Source organism: Scomber japonicus, chromosome 11 (assembly GCF_027409825.1).
Source record: "Scomber japonicus isolate fScoJap1 chromosome 11, fScoJap1.pri, whole genome shotgun sequence".
Taxonomy (NCBI): domain Eukaryota; kingdom Metazoa; phylum Chordata; class Actinopteri; order Scombriformes; family Scombridae; genus Scomber; species Scomber japonicus.
Window position 1 is genome coordinate 12,548,359 of NC_070588.1, and position 27,948 is coordinate 12,576,306.

Genomic DNA, 27,948 nt, shown 5'->3' on the forward strand with positions numbered 1-27,948 from the left:
CACACACACACACACACACACACACACACACACATATACAGAGAGAGAGAGGGTTTTATCCATCTTTACATACCTTATTAAAAAGGTAACATACCCTTTTTACAAAAAGACTTGGGAAGGTCCTGATAATTGGTCGATTGATGATAAGAACTTCTGAATAACCCTATATTGAGCTATTAGATAGTGATGAGTATCAAGAAGACAGACTTGGAGATAATACTGAATCAGTACGTAATGATTAGTTCATGGATAAATCTGTGAATTGACACACTGACCATTTTTCTTCATGAGCTGCTCCTGATTAACACTGAACCAGCTGCTCTATTGAACAAAACAGTATTTTTTGTATATAGCGCTAAATCATACCACAAGTTATCTTAGGATCTTAGCACTTTTCACATAAAGCAGGTTTAGACAGTACTCTTTAATTTACAGAAACCCAACATTCCCCTATGAGCCAGTACTGGTGACAACTCCCCTTTAACAGGAAGAAACCTCAAGCAGAAACAGGCTCTCAGTGGGCGGTCGTCTTCCTTAATGACTCATTAATTAGTAAGTTAGTTAGGAACTTTATTGTTCACGCTGTGGAAAATGATCCATGACTCATTAATTACTTGAACATTAGTTAAAGCTCTTTTTGCGCCTCTCAAATAAAACGATACATCATACTTTGTGATGCCTTACCTATACCAACCCTTCGTGTACCTCATCAAGTTAAGTGGTTCATTATACTGAGAAGTGTGATGCATCAACTTAAGAGGGAGAAATGCGTCTCACTGTTTCTCAAATCAACAATTTCTGTTAATGCCAGGTGCTCTACAGTGTGCTGTAACCATGGAAACAGCTTCTGTATATTACTAATATCCCTACCAGTACAACAGTATTTTCTAAGGCTATAGCAACATATTAAAATATATCTCCTAGAAATATTGAAAGACAAAATAACATAACTGCTAACGTTTAATCAGTTCAATTATTGAGATACATGAGACAATGTTGTCATGTGTAAAACAGAATCTATGTCATCTGAAAAGCATAAAACAAGTAATACTGTGAGTATGTGCATATATAGAGAGAAAACCAAATTGTGAGTCTGCCAAATAATATAATTTATTCAACTGACCTCACATATGTTTACAACTATACTCTTATAGACACTGCATGGATAAATAAATATCTGTTATTTCACAATTTTGTCAACAAACATTTTCAATGCTGCATTTAAAAGTAGACTCATTTGTGTCTGGATTTGTTTTGTTTTTTGTTTTTTTGGTGTACAGTAAACATTTATCACACAAAAATACAGCAGCATTGCAATTTACGACATAGAGCCACAAATGTGTCAGTCCAACACCTGACAATGATTCTTTTCTGCGTGTGTTCAGGTTTGTGAACGAGCCTAATCTACAACACTCTCATTAAGAGGCCTATCAGTTGAGGAAGAGAGTTTACATTCACATTTAAGTCCAACGAGATTGCCTGACACTTTGCATAGCATCAGGCAGACAACCCATTCAGTTTGAAGCTGATGTCATCTTTGTGGCGTACCATCAATCCAATTATTACTACGCTATTATTTATGTTTTACAGAATGGAAAACACCAGGACTGGAACAGTTTGGGGTTTAGTGTGTCTTGCTGTACCTCAGCAGATATGGCCAAATAGGGGATCCATCAACCCCCCTTTACTTTCCAACTGTGGCACTGACTACATCCTATCACCCTGACTGATGATGATTTTTGATAAATGTTGTAATTTACACATTTGTGATTGTTTCTAACCCAGACATCTTCCACCGCTGACTTATTAATTAAGGCGAGTCCATAGATTGAAAAAGACACAGACAACCAATGACAATGCTGACAGGAGATAAACACATAGAAGTCAACTGGACCATCGTAACACAGGCCTAAAATCAATGCATAATCAAACACAACCTTTACTTGACCCTCTCCATATAGAGCAGCAGTGCACCTGGTAGTCTGTAAGAGCTAAATCAGGGGAAATAGAAGGACTGTCATTGGGTTATTTATGTATTATGTAATGCTTAAGCAGTAATGACATTTCAACTTTCATCACACACCATAAAACTAACTTGTCTAAATGCTAGTTTCTAACCATTTTGCAGCATTAATCAAATGTCCTGAGGGCTAATCGACTGGGGATTGGATCAATAATGGCCGGTGCTAGTGACATGATCCTAAGAGGAACAATCATTTCCTGTCTCCACTAACCTGCTGTGGCTGTCCAGTCAATAACGCTATCTTGATATACACACACACACACACACACACACACACACACACACACACATTTCAAAATAGCTTCTGGGAGATCATTTTAAAGGACCATATCTATCCTTTTAAGTATACTTCAATTAAGTATACTATCCATCAGTGGTTCCCAACCTTGGGGTCAGGACTCCTTACAAAGGATTTCAGGATAATTCTGAGGCATTAAGGAAAATAAAAATAATACATTTCTGCTTTGTTATGTATACTTTATAGTGTATTTTTATCCTTTAAGACTTTCCTGTCTTTACATAGATACAATGTTTATGCAATTAGTATCGATTGGGAACCACTACTTTACATTAATGCCTTAATCATTTTAAAAACTTGCTGTTTTAGATGTCTGAATTGCATCTATATTATCCAGGCAGTCATTGGGTTGAATTTATTTAATAAACAGTATGAAAATCAACCTGCCAAATATTTAACATCACATCTGCTTTTGTTGATATAAATGTTTCTGTTGTGCTGTAATGCAATTGTAAATACATATACTTTAGAAATGTTTGCACTACAGTACTATGAAATCAGAGCACAGGTTTGGTAAAAAATAAAATGATTTTCATAGTGTATAAAAAATTAGTGGAAGCCAACAGCTGCCTGGAGGGTATGAAACAAAAAAATCTACAGAAAAAAAGTGGAACAGTTTATATGATGTCCAATCTCATACAAACAGCAATGACTTTTTATGTTCAATTATGACCATTATCTTTTGTTAAAGCTGCTCTTGTCAATACTTTTTACATGAACAATGGATCAAATGATTGTGAAAGGGGTTGCTTGTGATGAAGGGAAATATCACCCGACTCTGCAGTTCCCCGTAAGCTTTACAGAGCTTTTTAGCTTCTTTCAGCTCATTGTTTTGGTTTTACGTAAATGTTTGGTTCAGCCTCACTGCTCTCATCAACCTGTTTTCATCAAAATATATTGATTGCTAACATATATGCTATTCTCGCAGCACTAAACAGCAGAAAGACAAAGTTAGAAACTAGCTAGTGAAGCATTTAGTGGAGAATTTAGCAGCTAAAGAGCCAGATATGTCCCTCAGAAGATGGTGGAGGGAAAAACAGAAATAAAAGAGTGAATACTGAAAATTACATTCATCAGGTCGTCCAAATGAATGCTAATGTTGCACTGTGTCTGCTGGATGTGTAAATAAGCTACAGTTTGAGAACTTACTCGCCATTAATTATTAATTATGAGGTCAGTGTTGTGTTTGCAGTCTGTTGTGCTGCCCCCAAATGGCCAAAAATCAATTACAACAGGAGTGCGGGACTTTTGTCTCCCTCTTGTGGCAGTAAGAGTAAAGTGGGCCGATCGGATGTGATTGCTGACGTAGGCATGCAGCACACTCTCTTTTACATCCTGAATGACACAAGATTGGACCAGAAAAACAGATATGATTTAACGGTCCATCAGCTAAAAAATATATGTTTTTGACAGTCCACTGGCTCACTGGGATTTGTCCCAGTATGCCTAATGCCCAGTACACCACTGGTCGTAACCTGCTATTTTGGCTGTTAGACAGTGTCACACAAGCCCCAGTGAAATGACTCATTTCACAACCAGAATTTGGTCCATTCATGTGCTCCAATAACATTTGGAAAGTGTAGAAGAGCCACACAATTAATGAACAAACACCCAGCATGGGAATGTTGCACCCGACATGAAATTTACAGTGAGATTTAACTGATGGTAATCAGCATTGTGTCAACCTGTTAACAAGGGCTTGAATGTAATGGATGTTTATTTTTTAAAAGGTCCGCACTGCAGATTTAGTTATTTCCATAACCATACTGTACATACAACATTTGGATATTGTAGGAGCTAACATGCACTGAATGTAATTTTGGGTTTTTGCTGAAACAGCCAATGTCAACTCTGCTTGGCAAGTCAGAGTTTGTTTTTTAATTAGATATTTGCTTTCTAGACACATACAGTGTCTGGAATTACTAAAGTACGATAGGAGGAGTAAGAGCATGGTGAACACATAACATAACGTCAGCCAAAAAATACTTTTCGGTAAGTTATAAACAATGACTGTGAATTGTTTCAATCTCAGTGCGATGTAGACACCATAGATCTTAAAAATATTATTGCTCTAGTTATAATTTACTCTACGCGAACAAAAACTCAAAAATCAGGTAAAGTTTCTGGAGCATTCACTTGACGCCTCTTTGTCAGCATGTACACATATATGCATGTACATGAACACACATAGACACAATTTCTTGGTTAGATATTGCACTATTCTCATCACCCACAGGTAGATTTCCTCACACACTGTACACCTCTTGCAGTATCTCATTGATTCCCCTTGTAAGTCCTTCTGATCACTGTAACAGCACTTTACCAAAAGAAACCGGTTTGGGTGGGATTTTACCTTTACAAAGAGATTCACAGAGTCATGATAAAAAAACAAAAAAAAGTATGAAAAAATATGAGACAGAGTATGGTATGCTTGACACAGCTGATTGACAGTCAACTTCCTGGTTCTAAGCGAGGAACTCAAAAAAGAAGGAGGCATCATGTCATTAGCATAAAACAAACTTGTGGAATCACTCGGCAGCCAAATTTCTGTTGATTTGGCTTCCAGTGCGGCAGTAGCAAGTTTCCTGAAGAATGTCGATGCCTCTTTGACTATTCCTTCTTCTTCAAATTCCTTTGTTCTAGTTTTCTTTGTGCCTTTTTTGCCTAGTTTTCATTGGGAAAAGCCTCAGGACTAGACTCCTCATTATCACTGAGGACTTCTGTGTTGATGAAGGTCCCTGCAAGTGATGCACCCAGGCCCTGTTTGACAGGCGCCATCTCTGAAAGAATGATGTTATCATGGTTGTTCACCAGCGTGGCCTTGTCCATGATCTCCTTGCTGTGCTTGGACACCACGGCATCAAAGAAGTCATACTTGTGTGACAGCGTTCCGCTTTCAAATAGGTACTTTGTCAGGTAAGAAAAGGCTACATTTGCCAGGAAGGATGCCAGCATGGACACAGTTTTAAATGGGAACCTCTGCTGGACAAAGTACTCTACATCCCCTGTGAGATGATGGATCTTCTCCTGGTTCACCCACCCAGGGTAGTAGATGAAGGGAGGGAGTTTGAGGTAGGGTTCCCCTCCACCAATTCGCAACAAAAGACCAAAGATGTAGGCAGCCACAGAGCCATAGGTATTAGTACCCTTGACAAAGAGTACACTGAGAAGTTGAGGAAAAATGATGACATATACCAGGTCAGAGCTCAGGTACCACAGGCCATACACTGATCCTGTTAACAATGCCATCGCAGTGGCGAGAGCTCCAAATACAAAGATGGTGAAGCGCATCACCCAAACAATCTCACGATCTGAGGCCTAGAGGAAAGAAGAAAGGGATAGCAAAGTGAAAAAGGAGGCATAAAAATGTATAGAAGACAAGAGAGGTCAAATTAGAATAAGACATGCTAGAAGCTCTTTATTGTTACACTAAGATACTTTGGTCCTTGCTAACATGTTTGCTAACATGTTTGCTAACATCAACATGCTAACATGAGTGATATTTGTTTTGCAGGTATTTGCTCATAAACGAAAGTATAACTCACACATCTCATATCTATCATTCATTTGATTGGTGTATAGAGTTTTGGGGTTTGGTCTTGTACTGTATGATGATTGTGTATATTGACCAAGTACAATAAGTGTAGATTCAATTTGTGCTGTTGTTTTTTTGCTTTTTCTCAAGAAAATAACTGAACACATTTGAAAACCACTGAGATGAAACTAAAATAGATTTATTGATTGGGTGACTGATGCTTGCAACCACTGGCTAAAACTGTGTTAAAACTGTTTGCATTCTTACCGACTGCCGAAAGGCGAGGTTATAGATGTTCCTCGCAAACATGGAACTGGCTGAGAGAATTGATGAGTCTGCTGATGACATGACGGCAGCTGACACCGCCCCCAGACCAAAAAAGGAGATGTAGGGCGGACAGAGGTGCTGAAGCACTATGGGAAGGATCATGTCTGATTCATCCCTATCCTTCGGAGGGCGGGACCCATAAGTAGTCTGGTTCCAGTCTGAAAAAGGAAATGAGAAACACAGTTACAAAGTATCTTTATCGTTTTTAAAAATGGAAATGTGGAATTATTTTTGTATCTGTATTCATCACATGATTGTAGAGTAATTTACTTTCTTTAACTCGCTTTTACTGCAAACACATCAGAGTACACATCAGGTTTGTTATCAAAAGCAGAGCCACTACATTGTACAAATCAGAGACTTCCAAGGCTTATTCTCCCTTTATAAACTGATCAGTACTAGTCTTCATGTACAACTACATCTACCAGTATTTGTCTGAATTTTGACTGATGTGAAGCAATGTCATAACATAACCACAGCTGAACTGGCTGTGCGTTTTTATTCATAATGAGGCTTGGCACATGTTCCTATGTTGAGATTAATAAAAGCATGTTCCTGGTCAACCTTTTAAGTGGACTGATAACTACATTACAATTTTCCCACTGACCCTTCGGCTTTTCAGACAAAAGATTATGACTTTGACACCTTATTAAAATGGCCCCTATGAATACAGCTGTTTTAGTTGCTGAGAAACAAAAAGGGTGTCACATGTCTGTGTGTTGAAATATAACACGAGCAACAGTAATGATAAGAGGAATAATTGAAAGTATGCCATCTATGTAATATTAGCTATGGTTAATACACTGCCTCTGGTCCAACAAAGCATAAAATATGAATCAGTGTTGAAGAATGGATTATGTAAACTTATTGCATTTTAATTGTAAATCTGATTAATAATCATTTCATTAATAATGATTAATGTCTGTAGGAAGCCAGTGATTCTAGTGAGACATTCTGAGCTGATTAAATAGATGTGGGCACTGATGTGGCCTTTTTATTCTTCAGAGGGAAACACTTCAGGGATTAAAAAAAGCTAAATTTTAAAAAATAAATAAAGATTAAAATGCTGGCAAGTGTTTTATCCAATAATCCATGCATATTAATATATGCATATTATTAATTATTGGCTGCTGATTTCACGTATTTTGGTGCTCAAAGAGAACAGTTAGATCACAGAAACTAGCAGGTTTAACTCCATAGCGAAGGTGTTCAGTCAGTTGGTCTACGAGTCTCCCAGCTGAATTGTGAATCTGCACTTTCCTTCATTCTCCACTCCATTCCTGTCACCACCTTCCCATTCAGTGGGACACCGCTATGCCCCCATCTCTTTTTTCATCTTAAACCCCCTGACATCCCCCTTTTTTTCTTCCATTTCTTCATCCTCCAGGGGTAGAAAATCTGTGTTTCTCTCCCACTTCCCCTGGATATTCACAAGCAGCAGTTGATTAGTGTTGGTTATACATGAAACAGCTTCAGACGGACCAGATTAATTAGCTCCCCTTCAGATGTAATATTCACTAAATCTGCATGGTCTGATGGCTCTCTCCTTTGCTTGTCGTGACAGGATCCGTCTGCTGTTGTTTACCCTCCAGACACTCTATTGCATCTGCATTTACACATTTGAAAAAAGGCTACTGTGGTGTAAACAACCAAGTGAGTCATCGTCTTCCCTTTGATCACACTATCCTGTTTAAATAAAGGATCAAATTCCTGGATGTTTCGATTGTTTTATGTTTCATTAACTGCATTTATCTTAAAGCTTAGAATAACATACTGAAGAATCTTAATTTGAATAGCATGGAGTTGTATTAGAGACTGTTAGTATGTGCAACAATATTTCATTAAATAATCAAATCTGAAGTGACAGACTTGAGTTTCTGTACTTTTCAAAAATGCCCATGCAAAGCTGATTTGGTGAATTCACCAATATACAGTAAACTTAAGTCCAATGATGGCCCAGAAAATATGAGTGTGTGTTTATTTACCTGTGGAGGCCCCTATAGCTCCTATGAGGACAGAAGGGACAGCCATGACCAAGCAGCCGAAGGCGGCGATGAAGGAAAGGACCTGGGCATAGGTAGCTGAAGAGGCAGAAAGAACCCGTTGAAAATAGACCTGCCAGGGAATCCCCCCCAACATCTAGAAACAGAAACACCATAGTAAATACAGACACCAAACCAGTGCATAACAGTCAGCTAGACCACCTCTAACACAGCACTGAGAGCCTTATTCTTACAACAAATGTGATAAATGTGTTCCGAAACATTTAGAGGAAACCTGCACCTCGAAAAAAAAGGAAAGAAAAACGACAAAGAAAAATGCCCTTTGCTCTAGCCACACCATAAATGTTTCACATAAATGCCCAGCCTGCAACATTGGACAGATTAACTGGCTTTGATGTAAAATAAAAATGCGTATCCAATTTAATTAACTTTAATATACTGTCTTGTGATGAATACTCTGGTGAAAGGTCTGGCTTACCAGCAAACAGAAGTTGTCCGCCCAGAGCCATTTGTCTTCAGGTACAATCTTCCCCAGCCAGGGTGACTGGTAGATTGCCTCTTTGGCTGAGACACTGATGTCCGCCACGGCAGGATTGGACAAGGCAAAAGGCACGCTGATCCACTGATGGTGAGAAGGGCATCAGAATACAAATATTACTATATACACATTTAGTCACATTAATATGTTTCCACTCTTAAAGTTGTTGACTCATTGGATCCACGTTTGGTGCAATGTTTGTTTGATATCATTTTGATTCAATACAATAGACTACAAATCAGATAGTGCATGTTCTCTCTAATCTGGCCCACCTCTGATATGATGCATGATTATAATTAATGCATTTTAACCACCATACATTTTAATCAGATTCTCCTAGGAACCTAGGTTTTAGGTGGACCTGTGAACACCTCTTCTTGGAAGCTGCCCCTCAGCAGACTTCCACCAGCTTTCGGGGCTATGTCAATAAAAACAATTCAGGCAATGAACTATAATAGCAGGATTTTACATCTACAAGCCAAAATCCGATTGGAAATGTGAGAGTGGAGAACAACAACAGCAACAAAGGCCATGGTACAGAGAATAGTCTATAGGCAGGATAAGCTGACATCAGCTTGTCCCCAAGGGTAAGAAAAATGTCACAAATGAAACATTCACAGCTTGTTGAAGCCTGAACTTTTGACTTGCATTTCTACATAGTTTAACCTCATGTTTTGGAACTTTAACCATGTTTAGGATAGATATCCAACAAGAGGTTGTGAAAAATAGCACAACAAGCTAGTAAAGCTCCAACATGTGCAGTGATGTCTGCCCTACAAGGAACTACTCTGTGGAGACTGAAAATGTGATTGCAGTTATTAGTCTTTAAAGCCATCTCTAAACAAACTACCACGACCAAAACTCTTAATGAGGAAGTAACGTGTCACCAGGTGCAGGGATGTGGATTATTTTTATATTTTTAACAGTTTTTGGGCAACAATGATGGAGGAATAAGATATATCAGGCCTTGGATACACACACAATACTTGTAAGTGTGATTAACTCATTGTTGGTTCAGCTCTGTGCATGAGATTTGTTGACAATAACAAAAATATAGAAATTTCCCAGCCATATCCTTTAATTATTCTGCATTCATGATCAAGGTAGGTGTTGATCCCACAGTGAAACTCACCAAGCCCAAAAATATGCAGAAGAGTTGAACCACATCTGTGTATGCAACAGAGTAGAGACCTCCCACAAGAGTGTAGAAGATAGCTATCAGAGCTGAGATCACCACTGACATGTTGATGTCGATGTCCACGATCACGCTCAAAGTGGCACCTTTGGGCCAACACATTAAATTCAGTAAATACAATCAGAGTGAAGTGGAAGCATTTACTTGAACATAAAATTCTGTTAAATAATCACCTACCCAAGGCAGATAAAATGGCTGCAGACCAGAATATTTCTCCCATGAGTGCAGGGATGAAGAGCAGACCCCCCATCCTTTTTCCGTACAGCTGCTGGAAGGGATCCAGCATGGTAACATATCCACGTGAACGCATGGGTTTGGCAAAGAAAAGGCCACCTGGATGATATCAGATATTATATATCAAGACAGAGAGATGGTGTGAGAGATCATTTTGGGACGTGTAGTTTACAACCTGGATCAGTAAAATTGGATAACTTGAAGTGTGTCTCTGGTACTGAAGTTCTGAGTTTATAATGATCTCACAGAATTTTTTTCATTTCATTGTCTTATGCAAAACAATACCGACTTGAAATGGGCTTCAGTTGAGTAATCTAACACAATGATTATAAATTGGTCAAAGTAATGTTATCATTGAGTAGTATGACAGCTATTGCAGATGTATTAGAAAGGTCTTCACTGCATTGCAACACAACAATCGTGTAACAGTGGCAAACATGAGCAAATGTTTTAGGTGACTGATATTCCTCGCCATACCTGAAATACTACCATAAAATGAATGGCAATCAATAACTGAAGTAAAAAAGGAAATGCATATTCAGGTATAAGAAATGATTTGTAGCAAATGTAAAACATACCTACTGGTATGGTCTGCAACCACTGTATTCTTATAAAGGTATTTATAGCACTACACTATAAATGTCTATGCAGAAACTGTTAGGCATGACAAAATAATTATTGATGTTTTCATATTACCATAAAGACATTGGTTCTTACCTACTACCAGACTCAGAGCGTAGCCAAAGGGTGCCTGTGCCCAAGCCAAGCCGTAGTCCGGCAGGTAGACATACTCTGCTGTCCCATTGATGTAGCCCCCACCCACCCAAGTGGCTGAAAACCAAGAAAAGAACAGCAAGTAATGTTTATAAAAAAGGACATACTTTTTTTTGCATTTTTTTATTTTAGCTAGTCATGATTAATACATTGATTCTATTCATAAGAACCACAAGTGTCTATTTGGGATGCTTCACCGTTGTGAAAAACCAAACTGCATCGGGGAGTCACCCTAAACCGACAACAGGTTGCTTTGATGTAGTTAGGTGATAACGCATAATTTTAAACATCTAATCATTAGTTAATGCTTCATCAGCTGCAATTTAATCGCACGCGTGTAATGTAATGAAAGTTGTGGCAGAAAATTATATTTGTCGTGCTGCTCTTGTTTAAAAGACTGATTTATAGAGTTGCCAGTATTTTTCTGACTTCATATAACATTTAAAGGTGACAGAATAACTCTACCAACAATGAACACTTCCCAGAAAACAGTAGTTAAAGGGTGAGACTACTCGTGGTTGACCAACTCAACTTACCGGTCATTGTGAATCCACCCACAAACAACCCGATGTCTCTTCCTCCAACCATGATGCTCTCGCTCCGGTCTCCGCCATCACTAACACCAGCGTTCTTGTTTTTCCACGCAGCCCAAATCCCAACGAAAAGAATCAGCAAGTAAAAGACCACGATAGCTACGAGACCCTCGGCGTGGATGGTCATCTTCCTTTCGTCCGCGTCCTCACGCCGAGATCAGGTGCTGTTGCGCGTAGAGCACTGGAAACTCATGGAGAGAACTGAATGAAGATAATTAAACAAATACATTTCTATCTTTTTGTCTGTGATCTCAACATCAATCATTTTACAGAGGTCTTAATTGTGCCACACTACTTTCATCGGTCCAATTAACCTCAGAGACAGTAATTACATAAAACATAACTATTAATCCCATCATCAACTTTAACAGTGACCCAAGCATTTCATTTTAGGGTACCAGATTCTGAAAAGGTACAAAATAATTAAATTTGTACTCATTTGACGGTAGTGAGTAGCCACATCATTTACAGAATGCAAAGTAATACAATTTTTCCAATCGTCTAATGCAAACTAAAGCAGTAATGTCAAATTGTGACAATTATAATATCCCCAGTAATACCAACAGATACGGACACAAAGGTTTGCCGAAGTCAAGCCGATGCCTTCCCGGATTCAACTTTCAAAGGAGGAATCACTAAAATAGAAAATGTAATTAATCGATTCCAGTGTCCTTATAATTTAAGAAAACACCCATAGTATTGCATTTTAGTACACATTTCCAGTTGAAAGCCTGTTTTTCATTCTAACTTTTGATAGCAACCTCTTAGAGGTGAAATTAAAGGTGTGATGAAGTTCCTGCCACCTGATTAGTGACAAGATAATAACACAACATATAAAACTGTCTGGTGGTAGTAACATTTACTCAAAGCCAAAAGAATACACTATTGGACAAACGATCAGGTGGGGCTGAGATTTTAAAAACGCCAACTCAAAAACACGTTGGTATTTTGGATCTACTCTCAATACTACAACGACAAAAGATGAACTGGACTCATTTTTAAAAAGCTATAGCTTTACCTCAACATATCCAACTGACGCACAGCAGAGGAAGAGAAATAATCGGCACTCCATAATGCTGCATCAAATCAAAAGATATGAAGTGTGAAAATATAAAATAAGAGCTGGTGATGTAGATGAGAAGAGTTCATAATTAATTAATCTTGCCTTTGTTGTTCAACTTTAAAGAAAAGGCTGTTTTACGCGCACCTTACTGGCTGACTCTCGTTACTCACTCATAACGACGGTGCAAGTTTGCGCGCGTAAAGTCTGCCAATTTACTACATATTCTAAAAAAAAGTGTCCAGACTGCTGTGTAGCCAAATATGATTTAAAAATCTGGACCAATGGGCTTTTGTTTCCTGTAATGCCGCCGTGCGTAAAGGTCATTCAATGCTTTCAAAATGTGACTCACCGTAAAAGAAACTGCGAGGCATTAACCAAAAGAGACTTTAAAAAGATGCATAAGGGTTTTGTGTCCGATGTGCTGCATCACTAGAATCAAACCGAGGGGTTTCAGCTGCATGTTACGCTGACACCATAGTTCCAGGAGGCCGGTATTGAATTATTGATCTCTCTTTAAATCAACATCTGCCACTACGGTCAAATGCAGTTACATTTGGTCAACACATATGAGTTAATAAAAATAATATTAAAATAACTGACACTATCTTACCTTTCCTTTGGAGAAGCAGGTCCTACTAGATCACAGGAGCAGGGCCTCCAAAGAAGATTAAAAACAGTGTCAAAGATGATTTCTGGTGGTTAGATGTTAGGGGTATCACACTGTAATTCTCTTGAATGTCCAGCCACAATTCTCTTATGTTGTTTTTTAAGTCACCAATGCTCGTCGGAAAGGGAGAGAGAAAGAGTGAGAGAGAGCGAGGGAGAGAGAGACAGAGGGAGGGAGGGAGGGAGCCAGAGAGGAAGGGGAAGCGGGTGGAAGGGAGTGAAGGGGTGGAGATGAATGGGAGTGGTGGGTTTATTGGGTGCTGTCAGGGTGGGTAGATGGTGGATGAATGTCTTCCAGGGCAGGACGAAAATAGCACCTAATAGAGAGTGGCATGACGCACAACCTCTCCGGGAAAGCTTTCCAATATCATAATATCATATTGGCAATGGATGGAACCTTTACTTTGCCAGGTTACATTTCAGGCCTGATTTACGATGTTGCGCAGGCCCCGCTTGCTCCACGATTAAAGCATCGCTTTTATTCCGCAAACACTGGCTCTACGATGGTAATGTTGAGGATTGTAAGCCCTGCTTTCGATTACATTTTCATTTTATGACCCACCTTTTCGTTTAAGAGCATCAATCCATTCCCAAGTCCCTCAAATTTAAACATCACAACTGTCATATCAACTCGTATAAACAGAAGTAGTTACGTTTCAGGAACAAGCAATGACTTGTGCCATACTGGACCGTTTTGTTTGATACACTGGTAACACTTTTAGTCATAGGTTAACAAATACATATTCATTTAAATGCATCGGATGTTTGATCTCAGTTTTACAATACAATAGCAGTTTTTATTATAAAGTTAATTACAGTGATACAATCTGTAACTTCTTGAGCTACAGTATGTAAGTGTTACACCCTGAGTGACTTACATTTACCTGTACATGTATCTGTACATGTATTGTCTGTTCACAGGCTGCCTTAAACCATAGCTGGAACCAATAATGATGAAAATGCAATCTCTACAACCACCGCAGCAGAAACTGTAATCATCAAGTGTTACTTCAAATACTACGTTGATCTAGTAGATGTTTCTTTAGAGTGACCGCGTCGCTGTCCATGGTGCTGAAATGTACTTGAAGCGACAGAAACCCACAATACAAACCTTTTCTTGTCAGGGCATCATCGTTTTCATTCAGTTCCTGCATTTAGACTACAACAATTGGATCTGTGGTCCTCAATACATAGTTAAACTAAATCATAATTTGGCATTTACACTCACAGGCCACTTCATGAGGGACACCTGTGTAATCTAATGCAATACAACAGCTCTGCCATAAATTCTACGTTCACGAAGCTTAAACATTTTCATTGTTTGGGGTGTACTGGGGTGCATTATATTGAATGATGCTAGTAATATATTGTCCACTTCATTAACGTAGATGAGGGGGGCAAAATATTAAGAACACTTTTCAATATAATGCACTCAATATAACACCACCTCAATTATAAACATAAAGTAGAATCATAACCTTTCTGACAATGTAAGCAAAACCTGAAACTGTATAAGCTTCGTAAAAGTAGAATTTGTGCAGAGTTGTTGTTTTGGAGTACATTCAATTGCAGAGGTGTACCTAATAAAGCTGCTGCTTAGTGTATCTTGGCATGATACCATTTCTGTCTCATTATATCTGAAGGAACTCCACTTTGATCTGATAAAAATGTATTTAAACACTTTACTAGAAGAGTTTTACGCCTTAAGTTAGGACTTTTCTTAATTTCATATGACATGAAATGTATTGTTCTGTAGACCATTATTATGCAGTTCCTTCCTTGGTGCAAATTAGGATGTTGATATGTTATAGTGTGACGGCTGGAAATAAGATACCTGTTTGTTGTACCTGTGTAGCTGACAGGCTGCCAGACAGAGGGCACCTCTAATTGGGAGGTTTTCTACCAAGTAAACCCCAGAAATACATTTCACAATCTTACAGGTAGTTATGAGGAGGCAGCCCAGCGAGGAATGTCTCACAGGAGTCACAATAATTTTAATGATTTAGACTCTAGGTAAGTGCAGTTTATAAAAGGTAGCAGTTTCTAATATACAGTGTCCACTAAATTATGGTCTAAATGGATGAGAGAAAGCTCCAACATGGGTCTTTGGGCTGCCTACTGAAAAGAGTTTTGTCGCCACCTAGTGGTTTTCTCAAACTTTACTAACGTCTCTGTGTAAGATTTAAAAAATAAATCAGTAACAAGACATATTCTAAATAATGCTCCACTGGAAAGTCAGGTGCTCCTAAAGAACAGCTGAGTTTCCTCAAAACAATTCATTATTGATTTCAGTCAACAATAACTGTTACTTATTACCTTTTTATACTGCGAATGAATAGGACCTTTTCACAGTGGATATTTTGACTTGTTATAGTGGGAAAAAGCACATGTTAATGTTGCAAATGTCAGACCAATGAGTAAACATGAACAATACAAACTGTAATGTAGCCATCAATTAGTGTTTTTCCTACTATGAGCTGTCATACGGAGAAATGTACCTATAAAACAAATTTATAAAGATATTCAAAAAGTATTTTTATATTATTATTTGTGTATAAATTATTGGTAACTGATTTCATTTTCTTTGGGGTAAAATGTATTTAAAGACTGAAAACTGGCACAAAATATCATCATTTATTTGAAAGTGTTGATATATTTACATTGGTTGGTTTTCAGAAAGAGTTAATCTCAATAAGAAAGTTAAACTACCACAAGGAAGTGACAGGACAATAGGTAATGCATTAACATGACACAGAAACACAGAATATGGGTTGAGACGAATGTAATCTCTGGTTATTTGCTGTGGTGTGTTGCCATCTTCTGGTCTTTCAGTCACATGGCAGCAGGTCAACAAGTCGTTTTTACACAGTGTAGTTCATCATTTCTCCTTTTACTGCTTGTTTTGTGAGTATGAAAAACATTCAAATATATTAAGAACATGTGGGAGAAGCATTCGGCTTGGTGTTTTTGGTATCTTTTTGATTCATGCACAGCGCTTATGAGTTTGCTGTTATTTTGTTAGTACTTTGATGAGTTTTAGACATAGTTGTTGAGTCTGTAGCCACTGCTGGATAAGGAGCAAAGTGAGGGAGCATGATTGCCCTTCAAGGCCTCATGGGGCCTGTAGTGGGGAGCAGAGGGGTACATATTGTCAAAGGCAGGGGGAGGTGAGGACGGTTGATTCCTCTGCCTTTGGTGGGAGCTCTGTGACCTCTCACCACTGCTGCTCCAGCACAACACCAGTCCTCCGGTCAGACTGAGGCAGGCTGAGGCGTAACCAAGATAAACAGCTAGGCCAATCTCGTACTTCATCCCGCTGGGAACGAAGGGATCATAGAAATCCACGACGACATCGTTGGTGGTCCATGACACGGTGACTAAGCAGAGAATGCCAGCACACAGAAAACAAATCCCCCCACTGAGCACCAAGGGAGACTTGATGAATGACCCACGGGCGAAACGGGTACACTTCATCCCCATCACAGAAACTATAAATGCCATGACTGAGGTGACACAAGAGAGCACCATGAGTGCACGGGCAGCCTAAAGTGGAACAGAAAAAACAAACATTTTAAACAGGGGTCTGACTTACTAGTAATTTCATCTCTACTCATGATGACGTACAGTACTTTGAATAAAATGTGTAGTACCTGCAGATCACGTGGCAGTGCCAGAAGAGATCTGTATATCTCACACTGGTAAATGCCTGTGCTGTGCCATGCACACTCCATCCACAGGCCTTTCATGTAGGCGGTGGCTATGATGATGTTAGAGCCAACATAGGCTGTGCTGCGCCAGTGGGGGAGCACAGTTGCAATGACAGTCCCCGAAAATCCCAACAGCCCTAAGAAAAAGCCAAGGAGCTGAACTGCCACGCTGGCCATTATTGGCTCACTTGGACACTCGGACAGATGCACAAACTGCAAAGTACAAAGGTACACAAACATGTAAGCAGACAATATAAAGTATATTCAGGTCTGTGTGGATCTGATCTGGTAAAATGGAACCATCAACACAGTAATAATGTAGAAGATTTAACATGAGATAAAAGGAAAATAAATACACGGGAATAACTCAAAGCAACTACAAACCACCTCATGAAAAAGTTACACTTTCAGAAAAAAACACTACAGTCCTTCATGCTGATGATGTAGCTGGATTTTTCCAGTTATCTGCATGGTCCCCAGTAGTACAGTAAATTCCACTGAGCTTACATCCAGTCACAGATTGTGAGTCATTCCTCCGTGTGTCTCTGGAGTGCAGGCAGAAAATAAGCTGCGGAAACTTTCAGTATTCCGGCATCAGTCTCTGGTGAGTGGCAGGTGACTGCATCTGTAACTAATGAGAGCAGTGTTCAGCTTCACCTGTTTGACGCTCTCCTCTGGAGGGCAAACCACAGCAGTCTATTTGTTAGGCTCCCTGCCAGCCCTCAGGAAAACAGAGAGAGAGAGGTAGGAAATTAAACATTTACAGAAACCACCCAAGCTGAGAGTACTGTTATAAACCACTAACTTTGAAAATGTTCACAGTACTGCAGGGTATTACAGAGAGAGGGACTGAATGACTTTGACGACACAGTTCTTGTGGCTGGTCCACAGACTGTGACAATAAGAAACCGCAATGACCGATGTAATAGTTCGCTAAATTATATAATGTCTGATTTAATCTTAGACATTAGTTTTATATGTGCTATACAGTGACAAAAATCCTCCACTGTCTAGGCCACAACTTAAGATCACCTTCCCCCATGGAGAACAAGTGGGTAGTTAAGCATTTACTTTTGTCCACTTCTCTTTCCTTCTTAATGTTTTGAACAAAATGTTCTAGGAGAGAAAAATCCTGACACATGAGCTGCCAATTTAATAAAAATGACAAACCAAGTCTCACTCAATATATTTTTTCAATTAAATGACAAATAATTCCCCTAAAATGCAGAATATCTTTTGGTGGCCACAAGAATGAAAGACAGTCACTTTAAATTTCAAAGCAAAGAAACCAAACTGTGCTTATATAGACGTATATTTGAGACTTCCTCTGAGAACAGATCCTGTTTGTAAAGCTTGATTATTGTTCAGTGTTAGACCTGGCACTGTTGGGGCCTCTTAAAATATCAGAGATACAAGCCTCATTGTGCTCACTTAATGATTGACTACAATGAAAGCAAGACAACAGGAACCAGAGAATGGCTGTGACAAGCAGCTTATTTCACTTTTGTTTGCCTCCAAATTAGCCCACCAAAGAGCAAAGTCACTCTGTAACTTTCATAACTTTGTTTCCACTTGGACACTGCAATAGCAACACTATGAAATATCGTAGGTGCAATGCTATCAATAATAACATTTCATTTTGTAAATACACTCCACATTTGAATACTCACAAATGAGGTTTAGATTCCAGGTTTAGAGAGTGATGGTTACAGGTGTCCAGACATAACAGAAGTTTGAGATAAACGGGGCCATTGGCAGTGATGCTGCACTGACCGGCACCTTCTGTCTCTGATTCTGCCTCAGCTGACAAGACGTGACCGGCCAGTGTTAGATATCTTCCTTCATCTGCCACAGCATTATCCCTGTTTGCATCAGGAGCATCATCATGTCAGCTATGACATGAGTGACAGTCCCATGATGGCTTGTTGATCCAGAAAGATAAACAGGTCTGATGTTGACTGTGGAGCCGGAGGCAGAGCACTGTTACAAAGGAGAGACGGACAGAAGAGATATTGTCCTCACTGGTTGTGTTTTTTTCCCCTTTTTTTTCTCTCAATACTACAAATCAGTGCATCTCCGGATGTGTTGGTGAATAAATGTGGACTGTAAAATGAAAAGAGTGCCTATACTGTACGACAGCCTTATAATATTAAAACCAACAGGTAGAAAAACATGAATATTTAACTGCAATTAGTATTTAATCAGTGAAAAATAATGCAACACTAAATCAACAATGCAACGCTGAAAGTCAAACTGTACTTGATGTTAAGTTGACATTTTGAGTATGTGTGTATGATTGTGTGTGGTACATACTGTACGGAAAGCCAGGTGAGGTCATTCACAACTGCAAGTTTATCTCTTGACTCTTCTTAGGACCATCTTCCTCCTCCGCAGTTCTCTTCTCTCTCCCTCTGTGGCCCAAGTGTAACCTACCGTGACATCCTGTTGGTATACAAGGGCATTTTCCCAGTCCTTCCCCAGGGTCCCTCATGGAGTATTCAGCTCTCTGTAAGAGCTCTGTGGTGAGAGGGATGATCCTCTCCAAGGTCTGCCTGTGGGAGACGCCATTTGAATGTGGAACACTTAATAGTCTTAGTTAAACTGAATAATCCTGTGATTAGCAGCTGAGCATAGCTGGTCTGTTGTGCACAGTGCAGGAGGATAACACAACCATGATGGTGTGTGTAGCATACTGGCTGTCATTTTTGTGTGTGCTTTTGAGACTAGTCAAGTGAATGGAAAAGTGGTCTCTACTACAATTTAGCAGATCTTAAAAGGTCCTAAACACCCAAACAAGTGTTTTGGTCATTATGGCTGATTGAGGTCAGTTGGGGCAATGATTGGAGTTATGTGAGGTCAACTAACTTAGTGAGGACACAGGTGAGCGCTGCCCCCAGCCTAAGGTGGAACAACACCAGCGGCGGACCTAGGGGGTGGCTTCCGGGGCTGTAGCCCTGAATGTTTTCTCAAAACCCTGAATCTGTTAAAAAAATTTAAATAAAAACATTTAAAAAATGGTCACTTTTTATGAACAGTGAACCAGACTGAATCTGAGTGAGTTTATAACATTTATTAAGAGTGAAACTTCTGAAGACATTTCAATTGAAGCAGTGTTAACAAGTGAAATTAAAAATGTTGAATGTAAAAATATTTTGGGTTTTCCTTTTGATCTAATAAAAAGTTATTTATTTATTAAAAAAAACTTGGATCTTGTCAAGGTAAGGTAACTTTATTTGTAACCGATGGCAGTGTCAACTCCATAATCTGCCCATAGGAGAAAGAACTACAGGTCAATCAAGAACAGTCTGTGCATGCCCACACATGGAGTTGAGGGTACTAAGTAGTAGTAATACTCAGTACTTATTTTTACTCATAATATAGATATTATACATATCTTTCTTCAAAACACAGGGTAAGGAAGATCGATGCTCCTATCATCCGACACTCCCCACTTTAGTCTCTTAGGTGTAAACAAATATAAGTAATATCTGAATAAATTATCAGCTCCACCCAAATGTCTCCACCTGCATCTCTCTTGTTGCGCGCCATAGGTTCACACAGATGGTGACCGGCGCGTTCATGGACAATCCGTAAAAACGGTCTTAACCATGTCACGCACACCCTTAAAAAACTACTTTTTCTTTGCTTAAAAATCATTCCACACTTCCACAAAAAAAAAAAAAAAAGTTACTCTGAGAAAAGGCATTTGAGACGTGAGATATGTGTCATCTGCGTGAGTCTCACAGTCAAAGGAGAGACTTGGCAACTCAGTTACATAACCAAAAATGTGAGCAGAAAAATCAGAAATTTAATATTTTTCATAGTGAATAATTTTAGTATACTTTTGCTTCATTTTGTTTGCTACTTACCTTTTATCCAATGCTAATACTTTCTTACTTTTAGTGAAATATTAATGATTTTTTACACATGGCCACTTCTGACCATTATTTTCCGTGGAGACTCAAACACAGCACTCTAGTATTTAATGATTTCGCGCCTTCTTCATCAAAGACCCCCGAACTATCTCTGCTCACTGATAGCACCAGTTTAAATAAGTCATTACAATACTGGTAAGATAATCTTTTATTGTAACAGTAGCCCGTATTCCTTTCGTCTATACATCTGTAGTTAGATAAATGTATAAGTTTCGAAACACATTCTTTAGTTTACTGTCATTTTTGTTGCTAATGAAGTTCGTGGCTAACTAGCTTGTTTGGTTAAGCTAGGTTAGTTTTTAAAGTGAATCTCTCTCTCTCTCTCTCTCTCTCTCTCTCTCTCTCTCTCTCTCTCTCTCTCTCTTTAATACAGTTAATTCAGAGGTGATGGTGATGGGGAGAGCAGCCTCCACTAAAGTAGAGAGGTACACATTGACACACAAGTCTCAGCGCTATAAGAGGACTCTCCATCGGCCGGTGGGAACCATCATGACCCGCAGCAGGTTGAGGTGCTGCGGAGACTTCTTCCACAAAATCCCCTCAGAGGTGTTTCACATGATCCTGGACAAACTGTCCGGTAAGTGTAGGCTGGCCTGCCTTATTAAATAAACTCTCGTAAATAAGCTCTTAAAATGTGCCTTATTTCAACACATTCATTTTAGACCCTTTTTATGGGTGCTCAAGCACCCCTAAATTTGATCTCAGCACCCCTAAAAATAAATACATTATTATTGTTTTATACAACTTTAATTATTTTGCCAGCATGTCTGTTAGAGATGGGACAAACAATTATGCTACATGTTCAAATGGTTTAATTGTACTTTGGATAGTTCTTCCATTAATATATCAGAGAGTCCTCACTTTAGAAAGCTGTGATTGTTTGAACCATTTTTATTAATTTACATTATCCAGTGAAATTAGTCATTTAGCAGAGGGGTTTGAAACACTTGCAGGACATTGTATGTCAAATTCTCATTAGGAGCTGAGCCCCAAAAGGTCTGTTCCTAGAATTGCCCCTGTCTGTTAGCTATATATAGATAAAACATAGACATAACTTGCCCCCATGAAAAGTAGCTGTAACATTTACAGACAGCTTTGGGAAGATATTGAAATAGGTAAATGTCAAATAGTCATGATTAAAATCCCCTGCAGATGATTTATATTTAAATGACACATCTTTTGTTAAAAACATTGTGTGACTTGCTGACTGAATCCCACATTACATAGAATACAAGATCCCACGATGCACTCTAACAAGTATAGTTTTGTCCCGACCAGCAGTCCACAACCAAAATGTGCCTGTAATTATATTTAAATAAAACTGCCTAAAACTTGCCCCCATGAAAGGTACTGAGCTGTGACATTTACAGGCAGCTCTGTGAACCCGTAGAAAATATTTGAAAAGGTAAAAGTCAAATAGTCAAGAATGAAATCCCCTGCAGACAGATTTAAATAACACATCAAAAACATTTTGTGAAGAGTTTTGCAGACTGAATCTCATTAAACTACATTACATAGAATAAGAAAAATACCCCAGGATTTTAAAATTAAGGCTGAAGCTAATTTTTTATTTTCATCATTAATTAATCTACAGGTGATTCTAAATGATGACACATTTCTTTTGGTGTTTCCTAAAGATCCCAAGATGCAACCTAACAAGTCTTGTTTTGTCCCAAGCAGCAGTCCACAACAAAAAAGATATTCAGTTTACTGTCACAGATTGAAGACTTAAAACATCAGAAGATATTCTTATTTAAGAAGCTGAAGAATTTGTTTCCTGATAAAAGACTCAAAATAATTAATCAATTATCAAAAATGGTTATTCATTAATTTTCTGCAGATCAAGTAATCATTGCAGCTCTTGTTCTCTTGTGCTCTCTCCTGAAACTCATACTTTGTTGAGCATTTATGAGCACACACTAGATGAAATTTCCATACAATAATTTTTACAATTGAAGTAATTTCACATCAGTCATGGTATTAAGATTTGCACAGCATAAACAGCTTATACCAAATCAAAAGTTTTGCACGTGTGTACCAAAAATGATATCCATCTCTTCAGTTTAAAATCTACTTTTAAGACATTTTCTGCAATTGTTCCCTCAGCCTTGCTTTTCAAGTCCTAATTACTGCTAAAATATGAATAATAAATAAATATGAATTGAAATACATTTTAAGTTCAGATCTTGAGGTTCATTCATATACTTTTGTAGTTAATGACAATGTGTTTGTGTGTGCTAGTGAAGGAGATCAGTGTGTTCAGCATGGTGTCAAAGGAAATCACCAGTTGTGTCGTGGACTATGTTAACACATTGTCGTGGAAGAATAAAATGATCATCCGAAGCTTTCATCAGTCCACGTGCCGTGAGCAGACAACCACTATTGAACACTACAGAGACCTGGGTGAGCAGAAATGTATATTCTAATCAATATTTTGTTCTTCTCAGTATTTATGGGGAATTTACAACTGAGGGGATAGAAAGTCTGTGAAGAGGAAAGTTTTTTAAACATTTTTGGTGATGTGCTTTTGTGTTCAATGTCTCAGGTTTGTTGTTCAAGAGATGTACCCTGTTGCTACCAACAAAGGACAGGTTAAAGTTTATCTTCAGCAAGTTTTCACAGGTAAGAAAAGGACAGGTGAGAAGACCAACAATAGTGTGGTGCATTTAATGTTTTAAAGGAAAGATAAATACTGATTTTGGATTAAGTTAATCATGCATATCTTATTTTTGTCTTTATTTTGGATAGGGAGGCAGAATTGCAGAGCATAGAATTAAATAAAATTAGGATCATGCCATTTACAACTTAATTATAAACAGTATAGCAAAAATGTTGATATTTTGTATTTTATTATTCTTAAAAAGTTGCCTAACTGTACATGCACAACGTTTAGCTTCTGTTGATCCAACTAGACAGAAAGCCAAATAGTACCTTTATTAAAAAAACAAACATCCTCATCAGATTAAAATAGAGCATAAAATATGAGAGTGCAGCATAAAATAATGATTTACAGCCACAATTACAGCAGGCTAAATAGTTTGTTTTAATCATATCAACCAGTATGTTTGTCTTTAGATTGGTAATAAATAGAAATATGTGCTGGCTTTATTATTTTTACTAAGCAGAAACACATTTCGATAGTGTATTGGTGTATTTAATTTGCCTAATTATATGACATACAGTACATTAGAAATATGACTGTTCTGTATATGCACATTGTGCTGTGGTTGCTGTAACAATATGTTATTAAATCCTAATATCTATTAACCTTGACAATTGTCCATTGATCTCTTTCAGATCCCCTGCTTCATGTTAGAGCAGTGCTCAGCACCAGACTGCATTGGCTTCTCCAGCTATGGAGTCTTCCTTCAGGTGAAAGCCCTCATACAAAGACTGAAAATAACATAAGAAACTGAAATCACACATTGGTTACAGCTAAGGATAGATAAACACAATGACTGCTTGTGGATTCCACAAGTTAATGGAGTTCAAACTTCATTTCTTTCTTGAAAAGATAATCTTAGTTTTAGTCTAGTAAAATTGTATGTTGAAGATCATCAGCACTGATGGAGACTGTAGAAAATAACTTTTTAATATATTTTAATGACAGATGAGTTTGCTTCAGACTGTCTCATGATGCAAGCCACATTTACCACAGGGGACAATTAATACAGAACTACTTTTCTTGCAGCTTATCTTTTATCTGAATTCTAGCTGCGTAACACTGCATGCATACTCAATCACACCTTCATAATATGTATTCACATAAAACACCTGCTGTATGCAGCAAAATATGATCCTGAATCACTTAATTAGTGATAACATAATTTCAGGTGGTAGCAATACAGCTATTGTCCAAGTTTGAGAGGTCCTTTTACATTTTCATTTTAGAAGTACTCCTTTTATGATTGTTCTGCCTCATCTCTGTGCCTAAAAACATTTTAGCCTGGAAATATGAATGTATTCTGTTATTGAAAACTTTAACATATGTTCTGTTGATTAATCTACAGACACTAATCGCAGGTTGGGATGAGCTTGAGTGCCACAGAGTGTTCATTTTCCTGTGTGATCTCACAAACCTGCAGCAAATAACTGAGTCAGTCATCACTGGAAAACCAGGTGATTATTGTGAATATTTTCCCCTCTACATCTGCAGTAACTATGTGTAGTTGAGCTCATAGGACTTGTTGTTACTTACAATAATCAGCACTCCCTTCATTTCTTGAGTGACAATAGTGGGTAATCACTTCATTGTGGTAGGCAACCTCCTTCTCTGGTGTTCGTTGATAAGCTTACCACTTACCACTGAGCCTCTAGCAGGGCTCAGTGGTGACTCCCCCTCTTCTTTTACCTCTTTTTCTAATAGTTACAAAACCTACCACAAAGAAGAGAGTGAGAAAAAACGTGAGCTTTTGCTGTGCAGCAGGGTGGGAGTGGGAGTGACTATCTAGACAGCCTCTTACTGAGGGTCTTTTACTGTAAAGCCTTGTAAAGGCACAATACAAAAAACATGTTTGTCTCTGTCTGTCCTCAGGGGCGAGGTGGTACCAGGAGCTGCAGCTCCGTCTTTTCTGCCGTCAGGTTCTTTTGGACCCCTGGCCAAATCGTCCAGAATGTCAGTTCTGGTTAATGCAGCTCTTGAAGCCTTGGGCGATGGTCAGCCAGGCACGCTTACTGTTCATCCTGTATGGACCCCTACTGCCTGAGGGTAGGATAACTTTTAGACATACAATTAATTAAACAATCACTTGATTATTTGATAATTCATTTGAAATTTGATTTAATTGTACAATGTAAGGCTCTTACAAGTAAAGTATTTAGAAGCAAACCATAGAAACTAGTTGTGTCATAAGGACAAAATAAACCACTTATAGTGATGTTGGCTTAAATTTCCAGGTATTCAGTTTGTTTGTTTTTTGATAGAAAAGAGGTGAAGTGTGACACAGTAAGTGAGTGAGGCTCTCTCCTCCATGCAGGCACCATCGGTTGGCAGGATCTAGTGGACAGGGGGCTTCCTCACAGTGCTCTATGGGACCTGGCCAGAGCCATGCTTCTGCTGTTCAGCAAAGTAGAAGTCAAAGGCTGGACCGCTGACTCGTTGCTGGCAATCTTGGAGGAGCTCATTGGTATCATTGTTCAAATGTTTTCATGTCACAAACACAACTGATAGACATATAGAGAGATTACAGATGCCTATTTTGTGTGGAAAAAAGACTGGAATACAATATATTGTGTTGTCTAGCATGCCTCGAGCTAACCTGTGAAACTTAAATTGCAGGATTTATAGACTCAGCTAATGTCATTATGTCACAGATAAACCCATTTTAACATTTCAATATATTAAATTAATGTGATAATGTTGTGGATTAACTGAGCTGATTTGGTTGTTGTCTTCTTCTTCCTCCTCCTCTTCCTCCTCCTCAGTTATTCCTGAGCCCTGGCATGTGGAGAATGTGGCTCGTCTCTTGGTGCTGTGTGGCAGCAGTCTCTGCTACTCTGTTCTGGCCAGCAAGGCCCTGAACGGTCGAATCCTTGAGATTTCAAGACTCATCGTCAACATCATACTGGTGAAACTTCTATTTATTTTATTTTATTATCAGTTTAATAGAGTAATGGAAGCCTCATTATGGTTTGGTATATTGGGCCATTATAGGCTTTTATTTGAGAATAAGAAACATAGATTGAGGAAAAGTGTGCATCCTTGCTTGAGGCAGGGAATAAAATGAGTCATCTCTTGTTTTGCCCTGAAAATTGTGATTCCTTTTTCCATGTCTCCTTATTCCTGTGAAGTGTCACGGGACTGAAACCTTTCCCAGAATGCATAAGGCAGAGGGCAGCATTTTTTATTACTGTTATCATCGATGATCCACTACTAAAAACCTTGTAATCATTCTTGTTATTGTTGACATTTTGAGTGGATGTGAGGAGCCACTTGCACTGTCCATGGTGCTGATTGTGATTCAATATTTATTTAATAATAATTCAATAGTTATTTAATTAAAAATGTTAGCCTCCAAAAAGTGATTTATTTAAACATGGAGAGTTTTTTTCCTTTCTATTAAGAATGTGTACAATTGTTTCTCCCAACTGGATTTAATTAAATGCTAGAGATTATTTCATATTGTGTGTTTCTTGACCCAAGGGCCTTGTTCTTATACTTGTTCATAGCAGGAAAAGCAGTCACAGTAAGTCAGGCTAGTTATCCACTGTACAATAGCAAGGCCTAGTAGGAACTGACACACCTCGAAGAATTATTGTTAACTTCAAATGTTATTAGTTAAAGCTATGCCAACATCTGTGAATTCCTCATTCAGGTGTGTGAGAAGGACGGCTATCACATGAGCTGGGCGGTGAAGTTAGTGCAGCAGATCTGTAAGGTCTTCAACACGGCTCCTGAAAAGTTCTGCTTCATCCAGCATCTGGAGAGCATGTTTTCCGAGGTCACCAGGGAGTTCTTTGAGATTATTGTTGCAGGTAAGTTTGAGCAACTTTATGGAGTATACATTTTATTTCATAAACTTTTTTTTTTGTCTTGTTTTGACATCATAAAGAAGCATCTTTACACAGGCTGGAACATGAATCTATTGGGAAAATTGGTCTTTGCATCAACTAATATAATACAGTTCAATATTGTGATATTGCAATAATAAAAGTATGAAGAAACAATAAGTACAGAATTTAGATGGTAAACTATCTTGGCACTGATCAAAACAGCTCTCTGCCTGCCTCCAGGGTGCCTCTGAATCAATTTTAGTGTGAAATAAAAAGCCATAAATATACCATTGTGTCTCCCCAGGAAACCATTTTGAAGACAGGGAGACTTTCCAGACTTTGTGTATCCTCCTGGACTCCAGCGCTCGCTTCCACACTAAATTCCTCTACATGTTCCTCAAGTAGGAATGATGCAGATTACAAGTGTCATACATGTGGAAGACAAAATGTAGATATTTGGGGAAGAAATAAAATGTCAATAATGAACTGGGTACTGGTAAAGAAGTGAATGAAAGAGAGTGATGGACCTTTGCAAGGAGAATAGGATTAAACAGGAGGACAGAAG

The 27,948-nt window shown here is 38.5% G+C and overlaps 3 protein-coding genes across 3 annotated transcripts; 1 reads left to right on the forward strand and 2 right to left on the reverse strand.

The window, feature by feature from the left end:
- Positions 1–4,985: 4,985 nt before the first annotated feature.
- Positions 4,986–11,647, reverse strand: LOC128367911 (high-affinity choline transporter 1-like). The gene is made up of 8 exons (XM_053328597.1): positions 11,464–11,647; positions 10,871–10,984; positions 10,097–10,252; positions 9,857–10,005; positions 8,665–8,808; positions 8,169–8,322; positions 6,124–6,341; positions 4,986–5,639 (listed from the first exon to the last, which is right to left on the reverse strand). Exons 1-8 carry the CDS (start codon positions 11,645–11,647, stop codon positions 4,986–4,988), a joined length of 1,773 nt encoding a protein of 590 aa, XP_053184572.1.
- LOC128367912 (F-box only protein 47-like) lies at positions 7,827–27,788 on the forward strand. The gene is made up of 12 exons (XM_053328599.1): positions 7,827–7,836; positions 8,654–8,814; positions 21,265–21,468; positions 23,133–23,294; positions 23,437–23,513; positions 24,189–24,263; positions 24,902–25,010; positions 25,426–25,599; positions 25,868–26,017; positions 26,316–26,458; positions 27,206–27,365; positions 27,688–27,788. The coding sequence occupies exons 3-12, from the start codon at positions 21,279–21,281 to the stop codon at positions 27,786–27,788; spliced, it is 1,341 nt and encodes a 446-aa protein (XP_053184574.1). The 5' UTR covers positions 7,827–7,836; positions 8,654–8,814; positions 21,265–21,278.
- LOC128367913 (claudin-14-like) lies at positions 16,286–17,133 on the reverse strand. The gene is made up of 2 exons (XM_053328600.1): positions 16,900–17,133; positions 16,286–16,792 (listed from the first exon to the last, which is right to left on the reverse strand). The coding sequence occupies exons 1-2, from the start codon at positions 17,131–17,133 to the stop codon at positions 16,286–16,288; spliced, it is 741 nt and encodes a 246-aa protein (XP_053184575.1).
- Positions 27,789–27,948: the final 160 nt, after the last annotated feature.